Source organism: Ictidomys tridecemlineatus, chromosome 10 (assembly GCF_052094955.1).
Source record: "Ictidomys tridecemlineatus isolate mIctTri1 chromosome 10, mIctTri1.hap1, whole genome shotgun sequence".
NCBI classification, from domain to species: Eukaryota; Metazoa; Chordata; class Mammalia; order Rodentia; family Sciuridae; genus Ictidomys; species Ictidomys tridecemlineatus.
Genome location: NC_135486.1, coordinates 4,857,652 through 4,870,224, shown reverse-complemented (window position 1 = coordinate 4,870,224; position 12,573 = coordinate 4,857,652). Strand labels below are relative to the sequence as shown.

The 12,573-nt window shown below is 35.9% G+C and overlaps 1 protein-coding gene across 3 annotated transcripts in view; it reads left to right on the top strand.

Annotated features, from left to right (window-relative positions):
* Kifap3 (kinesin associated protein 3) overlaps window positions 1-8,310 on the top strand; it is a 134,748-nt gene extending 126,438 nt beyond the window's left edge. For 2 of the 3 annotated variants that reach the window (XM_078022284.1, XM_078022286.1), the window contains exon 20: window positions 7,850-8,310. In XM_078022284.1, coding sequence (XP_077878410.1) covers window positions 7,850-7,958 — 109 coding nt within the window. In that variant the 3' untranslated portion in view covers window positions 7,959-8,310. Of the gene's footprint in view, window positions 1-4,353; window positions 4,423-7,849 lie in introns of all 3 variants that reach the window. The other variant, XM_078022285.1, reaches the window with a different exon arrangement.
* The last annotated feature ends 4,263 nt before the right edge of the window (window positions 8,311-12,573 follow it).

The window sequence follows — 12,573 nt, the reverse complement described above, 5'->3', positions numbered from 1 at the left end:
AGGACAAATAAAATACCTTCTAGTAGTTCCAATTATTTCTTTCAAGTCATTGTTTGCTTCAAGAAAGCCAGTTTTGAGTCATAAGAATACATGGTTTATAAGTTTTTTCTTGAATGTGCAGAGCAGATAAGTAACAATAAAAAAAAAAAAAGATAAGACTTCCAGCAAGATGGCACTGAGCTCCTACACAGATAGGTAGAAATGGTGGTTTCAACAGACAGTTGCAATACATGACCAAGTTCCCAAGAAAGATGAGAAAACTCCAGGTATCAAAAAATAAAATAACCATCCACCAGAGTATTGAAATAGGTACAGGTTATATGATACTAGAAGATATAAATGAATCCCTTTTATAAAGCTTGGAACTTCAAAAGGCTGCTTTTTTTCTTACCAGCTGAAAGGACTAGATAATTTTAATTCATCACCCTAGAGAAGTGGTCAAAACTTGTCTTGTGCCCCAAGCCTTCAGTAGAGAGGACAGACACCCCTGAGAAAGAGAAACCCTCGAGCTGGCTCCATCACATGAGTGGATTGTGAATCCATCCTGTGCATCTAGTGCAGGGATCCCCAAGTCAAGAAATTAACAGGTCAATGTCTGACAGTCCCTGGTACATTATAAACAAATACTGAAAATCCCTGTAGAAATATTCCACAGCTCAAGGGCCAACAGACAGGAAACAGCAACAAAAACTGAAATCGACTGCACAATAAGAAAATTACAAAGCATGTGAAGAAAGGACCATCATGAAGGAGAATTATCAGACACGGTAAGACATAGGGCACCCAAGAGCTAGAGTTCAGAATCTCAGATCAGGTGAGTGGTGCTTGAGTGTAATCACAGCTACTGGGGAGGCTGGAGCAGGAGGATTGGGAGCTTAGGGCCAGCCTGGGCAACCTAGTGATCCCTGTCTCAAGATAAGAAATAAAAAGGTTCCATGGTAGAGCACCTCTAGGTTCTATTCAAATAGAAGAAGAGGAGTCTCAATGGGACTATAAAATGTACTATTTAAGATACCACCGATGACATTTCTCCCCGTTAAGAAATATAATCATTAAAAGAGACTCTAGATGAACAAACAATTAAGGTATATAAGAAGAGGTGTAAATTGATATTAAAAGAGAGAGAAATGGGCTTTCTTTGCCATTTGGAATAAATCAGTGACTATTTTTACATATGCTCCCTGAATGATTAGTACAAATTAGTTTTTATCTGGAGCATCTCAGCATAGTAACTAAATTGAAAGGATCTGTCTCCAAGGTGGTGCTTTTTTCTTTTAGACTGACTGACAGATATCTGTTTAAAAAAACTTTAATAAACTCCAGATGAGTACTTTAGATTCAGCTTCCTACCATTCATATAATTTTCCCTTGGTTTTTGGAAAATTATTAGTTTGACCTCACTAAGAATTTGATTCTTCAAGATGATTTAGATATTTAGTTTTACCATAATTAAAAAAAGCTTATGATTAAGCATATGAAGAATAAGAATAAAAACTAAAAGGAAAATGACATCTAAACTTGATCTATATTGGTGAAACCCATTTAAAAGCCTCTTTAGCTGTGTGCTCTTAGATTTCATTTTCTCAATAATACTTTTGTTCAAATTCAAAGTAATAAATAATGCCTTTGAGCAACTCAAAATATATACATTTATTACAAGTGAATTTATAGAAACCAGAAAAGAGGTCATTTATGTAGTTCAGTGAAGATCTTATAAGCCATGCTATGATGTTAGTACTTTAATATACATTGTGGTTTTGGTGTCTTTGACAATTGGCATCTTTTCTATTTTCCTAGGCACCAACTTACACAAGTTTTTTAAATATAGGTATTTCTATTTAAGTTATTTCACGTTAATAAAATGAAGACATTGATTATCTAAGGGCAGAGAAATTTGAATTTGATAAGCCTTGTTTTAAAATTAGAAATACATAGTAGGTATTCAGTGTTAAGACAAGCTCTCCATCTAGTGGTTATTTTGTAAATTACAAGCATTTAGATCTCAATAATCATCGCTTTAGGAATGTCAGGTATTATCTTTATAGACATTATCTTATTCAACCTACACTTGTGCTCTGCTTACTAAGAATTTCAGAAAGATTTTTTCTTCCTGTTAAACAGAATATAGCTTCTATCAAATTTTTTTTTAAATTTTGTCTGCACATGGCTTTTTAAAAAAATATTTTTAGTTTAGATGGACACAAAACCTTTATTTTATTTACTTACTTATTTTATGTGCTGAGGATTGAACCCAGTGCCTTACACATGCTAGGGCAAGCGCTTCACCACTGATCTACAACCCCAGCCCTATCAGATTTTATCTACGTGAAATACCAGTCTCTTAGTTTGATGAAGCATTTTCCTGTACTAAAGGGGCAAAAACTGTTTCATTCTAATTATCAGTAATCTTGAAAATTTTCACCTAGTTTTGAAATTTTTCTTCTTCACTGTTAGTTCAAACAAAAAATTTTCAAACAAAAAAAAAAATTACATTCTTTATTGTGAAGTGTAGCATAGTTGGTCACTGCTTTTCTGCCAGTGCCTCTTTCTAGGTTCTCAGTACTTCACATTTGAACTTCCAGAATAGTGTCTTAAATATTTTCTAGGCTTCTGACTCTCAACCTCCTTTCCTACCACAGATAAATTTCTTTTTTTAAAAATATTTATTATTTAGTAATCGGGGGGTACAGCATCTTTGTTTGTATGTGGTGCTGAGGATCGAACCCGGGCCGCACGCATGCCAGGCGAGCGCGCCACCGCTTGAGCCACATCCCCAGCCCCAACAGATAAATTTCTAAACACAGAATTAGTTTGTTCTCTTTCTTAAAAACCACCAGCATCTCTTAGAAAGCATATAGTTCTTGGCATTGTTTGTGAAGAGTTCCAGTGTCTGGTCCTTGCCTCCCTTCCTACCTTGCTTTCCCATCACTTGCTTTCATCCTGAGCCTAAGACCTTCACCATAACATGTGCTTTGCTGTTCTTTGGCCCACTCTTTCTTGCTCAGGCTACTACTCTATCAGCAATTCTCTCTTTACCTGTGAAATCCTACCTGTCCTCAGACTCATCTGATAATGCATTCAGACACTGTTGAGTGTCTCCTCCATGTCAGATTCTATGCTGGATACTGGGAGGTACTGCTGAACGAGACAGATTGTGCATTTGGTGGGCTTACATTCTGTAGGAGAGCACAACAGTCAGCAAAATGATAATAGGTGCATTAAAATGGAGCTGTGTTCCATGAAGGCATTCTAGCCTCCCAAATTCTTCTCTAGCAGTGTGTGTGTGTGTGTGTGTGTGTGTGTGTGTGTGTGTGTCTACCATATATTATATTAAATAACCTATTTAGGAATATAAACATACTGATTTTGATTCTGTGTTCAGCATATTAGAGTAATTAATAAAAACAATGAAATGTTCCAGAAAATTGTTAACAATTCACTTCATACAATTTTATAAACTTCAAAGAAGTTTTGTCTCATGAAGCCAGCTCATTTCAAGTCCTTTCAGTTGACAATCCCAAAATAATTTCAGCCACTTAGGAGGCTTAGACAGGATAGCAAGTTCAAGGCCAGCCTCAGCAACTTAATGAGGCCCTAAACAAGTTAGTGGGACCCTGTTTCAAAAAATGGGAGTTGGAGCTTGAGGAATGTAGCTCAGTGATAAAGCACCCCTGGGTTAAATCTTTGGTACCAAAAAATAAATAAATAAGTTCCAAAATAATTTTGACCTTTAATATTACCTTATGAATCACAAAATGACATTATGGTGTGCGCGCAGGCGCACACACACACACACACACACACACACACACACACTCATCCAATTATACCCATACCTATACATTCAGTGTTAGCCAACTTGATAATTAATGACTCCCTGACAATTTTTAAGAACAGAACAATTTTCATATACATTAATAGAGGGTCAGAGATTGGATCTCATATTCTGTACTGATTTTAGACTGCATCTTAAGTATGGTGTTAATTTCAGTTTCATTTTAAGGTAAACACTAGAAAACCAAAATGATTTTAGCATGCAAATGAGATGATAAAGATATGCTGTGAGGACTGAGTGAGGGTGTGAAGCAGTTATATCCAAGAAGAATTACACTCCTCATGGGTCCAGAGAGTACTTCTAAAACTGATAAAACTGGATTTCATATGAGTATAGAAAGTTTTGCACCAACAGTTTGGCATGTCCATGAGAGAGAATCTCATTTTTTATAACGTCCACTAATAAATTTATTACCTGCTCTGTATTTATATTGCTGACTTAGGAATTTTAAAGAAGAGAAAGTTGTATTGCTCTTATCTACTTTAATAAAATAATGATGATACTTTTCACTTACGCAGCACTTTTCATCCAAGGATTTCAAAGTGCTTTACAAATATGCACTAATTAAGCCTCACAAACAGCCAGAGGTAGGTGATTTTCTTGCTTTCTACAGGAATGTCGACTCAGGCAGAGTGTCCAGAGCCTGAGAGTGCTGGTCCCTCGCTGGCTGCCATTCCCTCGTAGTGTGCTGCATGTGGAGCGTCACTCGCCCTTTCCAGGCTCCTTTTACCCTTGTGAATCATCTCAGGCTTAGAATCCTAACGAATGTTGTTAAGAATGTGCCTTAAGTTGCATATAAATATGGAGAAAATTAAGTCTGTGCTTTCTGTGTCAATTAGATTTCTAAATTTATAAAACAAACTTGAGATATGGTTTCATATTTGTTATTGGATGTTAAGTATAAATTTTTCACTTGAAGGAAATTTTCATTTTTCCTTCTAGGTAATCAAAACCCATCATTCTTGTACAATTCAGATTGATGTTTTTGGCCTTACTATTCTTACTTGCCTGTCACAACAAACCATAACCATTTTCTTTGGATTAAAATTGGGTATTTTCAAGAAAAAATACTGCATTTTGACAATTCAAAGGTTCAATAAAGGTGATACAATACAAAATAAGTAGTCCTCTCAAGAAATAGTAGTATAGTGGGTACATATGCTAATGCAGAAGGACATAAAACTTTTTGTGAGATTAGGAGCAGAAGGGAGACACACAGTGCAAGATAGGATTAGAGCACCTATAGAGAGCCAAGCATAACACCTCTTAGCTGTAGCAAAGTGGTCACACAGGGAAAAGCATGTATGCCTCCCTTGGTGCTCCAGGTTCCCAGTGTCCCCAGTGAGAGTACATAAAGAGTCTATCTGCTTTGTTTAAAGGAAAACCCATCATTAGGCTTTCTTGGTTTTGATCCAGGCTCTATTCTTTAAACAAGAAGTTCATCTGTAATGTATGATGAATTCTAAAAAACTTTTGGCCAGTTGCATCCCTTGAAATTTTCCCCAAAATGATATATAAGAAGCTAAAAAGGTTAACCTGACCCCATGCATTGTAATACACACACAGATATCTCTGGGTAGGCTATTGCTTGCATAAAGAGAACTTTGCTACTGTTAGCCTAAAGACTAATATTCAAGAACTGAGCTCACTCATTAGTACTCAAGGGCCAGTCTTGCTTTCACTGACTTTGGTGCACAGCTTTGCTAATAATGTGATTAACATATTCAAAAAGAAAGAAAAAATAGAATAGCCATTTGTTAATTCACAATGAAAAGAACAGGCCATCAGGCAAATCAGATAATGTTTAAGTTTATTCTTCACTCTGCTGACAGACCACATTGGAAAACAGTCATCAAAATTTTGCCTATTAGCCATAGAAATTTAAAGAAGGAGATGGGAGTTAGCAGTTTGTATAATGGCCTCAGCCTCCGAGAATCTGTTAAGTCCTCTTCCTCATGCAGACAAGCCTGCCAAAAAGGTCACATTCTCCTGATGGTTATAGATATATAACCACGTCACCAAGGAATTTCTTGGGCTTCTCCTACCAGCATTGTAGCTGAAAAGCTCCTTGTTGTGTGCCCGTGAGGCGGTCAAAGGTCATCTGATTTTAGATGGAGCCTAATGGTGTTGCCAAAAGGCCCTCTGTGGGGCTCACTGTGAAGGTGCCTTTGCAGATATCCCCACTGGTCACTATGTGCCTCTCGTTTCCATCTTCTGCAGAGATCTCACCATAGCCCCTACATTGAGAAATGAGGACAAAATCACTTTGAGTTTAACCTAGGTCTTCTGATTTCAACCTCAGAGGAGGGGTGGGGAAAAAACAGGTAAGGATTGGCTGAAAGCAGGTGGTACACAGAGAGATGAAGGAGGACTGAGCAAAACTTGCAGCTGTGTAATTATCCCTTCATAACTGAGTTTTATTCACTTCAGTGTTTCCAGAGAGGTTTCCAATAGCTGACTCTTCCTTCAGATTTTTTAAGAACCAGGGTATCTTAGCAGTGAACAGAAGGAATTTATGGACTCAACTAACCTATGAAACAGCTTTTCCAATACCTCTAGAATAAACTTCCCCTCTTTAACCTCTCTTCCCATGGAAACAAAATAGGAGGGTTGCTTTTACATAAAAAGCAGACTTAAAAATTTCAACCAACGTTGACAAATTATGGGCACAGAGTTTTTGATAAAGGAACCTAAAAATGTCGGTTTGTCTAGAATCACTCAGTACAAATAATAACCTGACACTTTTCTTTCAGAAATTCTATCCCCCAAGGGGTAGATTGACATGAACAATATGTTTTATATGTATTTTGATTCTTTACATTTACTCTTTAATTTTCTCCTAACACACATGAACGCACGCACAAGTCACTTAAAACATTACTTTTGAGAGTTACTTTTAAAGTGTTTCAACTTAATCTCAGTTTGATGATGAGAGGAAGTTTTCACCAATGTGAACATATTTTTAATCACATTAAATTTTGCTGAAAAGTATCTTTCCATTTAGTACAATCTCACATAATCTTGAATCATTTAAATGTGCTTTTTTTCTGAAGCTTACATTTCCATGTTATAAATGGTTTCCTTTGACTGGAAATCAAGCCACTAGCATTCACTGCATGAGCTGTGCATGAGCATGTTATAGCTACTATATTTGCCTGGCAAAATAAGCATTTTTGTCATTTTTCTAAGTGTTGATTCCCTGATCCTTAAAAAGTACTTTGAATAATAGATTTTCTTCTAAATAATTTACTAATAGACTGAAGAATTTTTAATAATCATAAAGTGTATCTGCACTTCAGATATCTTTCCAACTCTGAAGGTTATCTTTGGGCTTATTTTATTTCCATAGAATAAGTGGAACCAAAACTTATAATTGTCTTCTTGGTGTCACTCAAAAGAAAGATACACTATTCAGTATGTTTTTGCATTAGGAATTAGAAGGATTTGAAGATCAAACCTGGCCAGTTGTCAAATTTTGTAGAATTCCATGTCTTATTCTTTCAGACTTATGATATGATTTGACCTGTATAAGAGTTCACTGTTAAAACTCAAATTGCATGTCCCTATAAATAGTAAATTAGTCCTATATCTTCATATGAAAAAGAGGCCTTATAGTAAATAGCTAAACTCTCTTTACCACATTTTTAATTTTATCATTCCCTAGCAGTGTATTACTGATCATTGCTAGCATGCAAAATCTTTTCATATTCTGTCATAAGAGCCATTTATGAATACCTTTTTAAATAAAACTCTTTTAATCTGATTCTTCTACTTTATTTCAAATAGTACCTGATGGACAGGGGTTTCTTTCTGACATCTTATTGGAAGTAAATATACACATTTTAATGACTATATTAACTTGAATAATGATAATCCTTTGTAATGATATCTCTATAAAATCACTGTCACTGCTTTTAGAAAGAGAATCTTGGAGGTGTAACTTCCCAACCTCTCACTTGACCTGCATTGTGGATATGTAATGGAAAACATAGCTGCTTTCTTTTTCTCTTTCAGCCTTGGAATAGATGGCTTTGGCCAACCAGTTGGCCTTCTTGGACGCCCTGCCACAGCCTACGGATTCCGCCCTGATGAACCTTACTACTATGGCTATGGGTCTCGATAAAATCATCCCTTTTTGTGTGTACTCTCAGCTTAGAAGAACTCTGTGTGGGTTGGGTTAACTCTGATCTTTGCCTAATAATGCATGTTGATACTATTGTGGGTCTGTGTTTCTTCTTACTTTCCCTGTTAGCTGCAGATAAACTCCAACCCTTTCTATTTCCTGTCAAGTGAGTTGATGCTAACACTGTTCACTCATCCAGCCACACCCTGATATTGAAAACCATTTACCATGAGACTCAGAAGTGAATGTTGAAAAGCTACTAGATTGGAAAACAGACACTACATTATGTACATTAAGTGACTAATTTAATTTCTATTAAAAGGATGCATAAAGTGCAAATGAATGATCCAAAGTCACGTGTTTGTATTTTTTAAATATTTTTATTAGTTGTTGATGGACCTTTATTTTATTTACTTATTTATATGTGGTGCTGAGAATCAAACCCAGTGCCTCATGCATACTAGGCAAGCGCTCTACCACTGAGCCACAGCCCCAGCTCACATGTTTGCATTTACTGCAATTCTATAGGAGTCATATGCTTACATGTGGTGCACATGAATTTTATTTCCCATACAAAGGAAAGTTTTGCCATTGAACTACTTTTTCTTGCATTCTTTTCCTACTTGCAAATACTTTAGTATTTCATATATGTTTAGTATTTTGTTTATGTACTACTTTAAGATTTATAAAAAAGAGCATCACCTTTTTATTCCTTACTATGTGCCTCAAAGGTTTCTTCACAAAATTACTATGAGTTTAATTAACAATGGAACATATGCTGTGAGTGATGATGTATGAGTATAGTCTCTTAGGTGATTTGAATTCATGTTTTCCTAATTGTAGGCTATAAACCTGGAACAACTAGCATAAATGAAAAGGATTAGTATTGTGATTATGATTTTATTCTTCAATTTAGTATATAAGTATGGAAAAGCTAATGAAAAGCCTGATTAAGGAAAATTAAGGATCAGGATTTTGCTCACTTAAGTAATCTTGTTCACTTCTTTTTATAACAGATTTGGGTGATAGAAAGTAGAGCAGCTTGATTAATATAGAGTTTTGAAAATAATTCATTAGTTTTACAATATTGAGAAATTTACTTGAAAAATCAAGCAAATAAATATAATCCAAAGATAGTTCCTTAGTCATGTGCTATGGAAGGATATATGAGGTTTGAAAAGGAATACATAGATCAAAGATAAGACTTCTGTCCTTGAATTTAAAACCATTAGTCTAACCACACTGCGTAGCTTAATTTCTATTTTAGCATAGAATCGTAGAGCTGGAAAGGTCCTTTGAAGTGAAAAATTACATGAAATTTCAATATGATCAACAGATATTTTCTTAACTACCTAGTTTGTGATACAGAAGTCTATGTTGCTCTAGGGAACATCAATCTAAGATATAGTTTATGCCCTTCAACTCAAAACAGTCAATCTTTTTAAAAGTGTACAATTATTTGTCTTGGTTTAAATCACAAACTATTGCAGCTGAAAAGGGCCCTAGAATCAGCCCTTTCCAGCTCTCATTTTTACCACTGAACAGAACAGAGGCCAGGAGAGATGAAATGCCTTGCCCATGCTCTTGAGTTTAGTCAGGGATGTGGCCTGCTTCCTCTCTTCTAGTGTAGCATCTCAGGACTAAGTATCTTGCTGGGCTATCTGTCATATATACAAAATATAGATATACATAAGTGGAACTAAAAGAAGAAAAAAAGCAATCATTCTATAGTTTTAACTTCCCTCACATGCTATAAACCGACTTGTGGGGACCATCCCCAATTTATCTTTCCACCGCTGTGCACACTTTCTCTGTGTATTTGCATTGTTTTAAGCCTTCACAAATTTGGAAATTGTGATCTTTTCATTGCCTTATTTATGAAGGTAAGTTTTGCTAGTGAGATTAATAAGGAAGAATATCTAAAATTCTTCAGAATTCAAAAGTTTTGGCATTGAGCACTTTTAGAAATACTATATAATGTAATATCCTGACCTCACCAGATTCTGACTGCAAATTAAGGTCATACTTACTTCAATGATGTATGCTGGAAATCTTGAGAAAAATTAGTTAAAATTTCCATAAGAACCTTGAAAGACAAAATATCTTAAAAGAAACAGACTGCCTTCAGCCTCATTTGTGCATATGAACCCAGGCCTTGTACATGCTGGACAGGATCTCTGTCACTGAGCCACACCCAGCATCCTACCCTCAGAAGTCTGACATTGAGTGGCAGAAGAGAGTAGAAAATGAGCCATAGAATCGTTTTCATTGAGGAAAAGGTTTAGAACTCAAATATGTTGTACTTGACTGACTTTAAAAAAAAATTTACTTTGGTTTTGCTTTACAAAAAAGATGGGTATTCTTTAAAAAGATTTAAGAAAATATACCTGCCTTGACTTTTTAATGAGGAAAGAAAGGGTGCTGTGACTGACTTAAGGCAGAACTAGCTCTGGAACTAGGAAGTCATGACTGGTATGGACACTGAACTCAGATTTGAAAATATAAATAGTCAATTACAGAACTAAATGCAAGTGGAAAATATTACTCTTGAAAAAATATGTAGGGCAAAATAATTCAATAATGATGACATGATTTTAAAACCCAAGAAATGAATCAAGGGAATATTAGAGACTTGCAAATACATAAGGAATTTGGGGATCAAATCTGAAGAGAAAGGATGAAGCCAGAGCCATAATTGAGCTCTGAAGCCCATGCACATGCCTTAAACCCGGATGGAATCACTAATGTAAAGTGCCTAAAGATTTGAGTTTAAAATCTGTACAAGGGCTGAGTCAGGTTCAGTGGTAGAGCAACTGGCCTAGCAGTTCCGTCCCCAGCACCACAAAAATAAATAAAATTTATGCAAGAAATAAGATCCTCAGATCTATATAAAATTAGCAGATAGAAGCATAAGACAGACCAATCTATTAAAAAAAAAAAAAAAGTTTGTCAAACAAACGAAAAATGACACCTCCAGCCTGAGCTTTGGGAAAGAAGAGAGTGTTTCCTGAAAATTCAAACATTTGAATCATTTGAATTTGGAGTTCAAATTTGTAGTACTGTAAGCCTGAAAAAATGAACACCAGTTCTCTGGGAGAATGGACCTTCACCCCAGGATTTCCAGGATTCTCACAAATTCTGATCAACTAAACAGGAGCTTCCAGGGAAACTTAGAATAGTATGAGGAAACAAGCCACAGTGAAAGACAGCAGACATTGTAATGTTCAGACAGAGAATATAAGACAAACGTGTTAAAGTATCTAAAGAAATAAGTAGGGCATGAAAAGCATGAGCAAGACAGAAAAGACAAACAAGAAAGATCAGACACGGAAATCCAAATATTCTAGATAGTAAATGTATTAATAGTTAATTCCAGTGGGTGAGTTCAACAGATTTGACACAGATGAGAGGAAACGATGTTCCATTTTTCAAAACCAGACAGAATGTGCACTGAAGAAGAATGTGTGAGTAATTCTTAAATGGTGTGGTAGAATTGATAGGACTTTTAAAAGTTATTGTAAACTTGGTACAGTTGCACACACCTGTAATCCCAGGGACTTAGGAGGCTGAGGCAGAAGGATCACAGGTTTAAGGCCAGCCTCAGCAACTTAAGGCCCTAAGCAATTTAGCAAGACCCTAAGTTGCTTAGGGTCTTATAGCTCCATAGTAAAACACACTTTGGTTCAATCCTTAACACACAAAAAAAAAAAAAATGGAAAAAAAATTGTAATTCTAGGTCAGAACTAGATCTCTTTTCAAAAAAAAAAAAAAAAAAAAGCAATCCAATGTTGTATAAAAAAGCTCCAGAAAAGATTAGAAGGAATGAAACAATACTTGAAGGAATATATCTTCAGAGTAAGGAAGGGAAATTTTCAAGACAGGAAATACACATACACACTTGCATGAAATTGCAATGTTTCAGAAAAAGAAATGGCCAGAGAGAACACTTAAAAGATAATGCATTTAGAAAGAAAACAACTTTGGAAGCAAATAGTCAGTTGAAGAATATCTTCAGTGAACTGGTAGAAAAGAACTGCCAACCTACAACTGTACATAGGCCAAACTCATTTGAGTAGAAAGAAGATGGAATAAATACATTAATATAAGAAAACACAAATTTTAAGGCAAAAACATTAGAGTGGTCTATCAGCTTTTGCTACATAATAAACTATTATAAAACAGTGAATTGATAACCATTCTTGCAACTGGGAAGATTGCCAATTTGGCCCTAGTTGGTTGTTCCCTGGTTCCAGGGGCCAGAGCTACATTGCATTAAAGCTAACAAAGGCAGCAGTTCCATTTTCCAGTGTCTTGTCTAGAAAGCCTTGCAGGTCAACATGCTCAGAATCGTTGGGTGCAGAGGCAAAAGCCTATAATCACAGCTACTCAGGAGGCTGAAGGTTGAGGCTTGCAAGGTTGAGGCCAGCCTGGGAAATTTAGTGAGACTGTCTCAAAAAGGGCTGGGCATGTAGCTCCATGGTACAACACCTTGGGATTCAATCCCTAGTACTGGGGAGGGGGGATTCAAAACCTGTGATAAAGAGAAAATCTCAAAAGCAGCTAGAGATTTTAAAGGAGGTCAGATGTTTTTTCTCATACTGAAGGTAGAAATAGG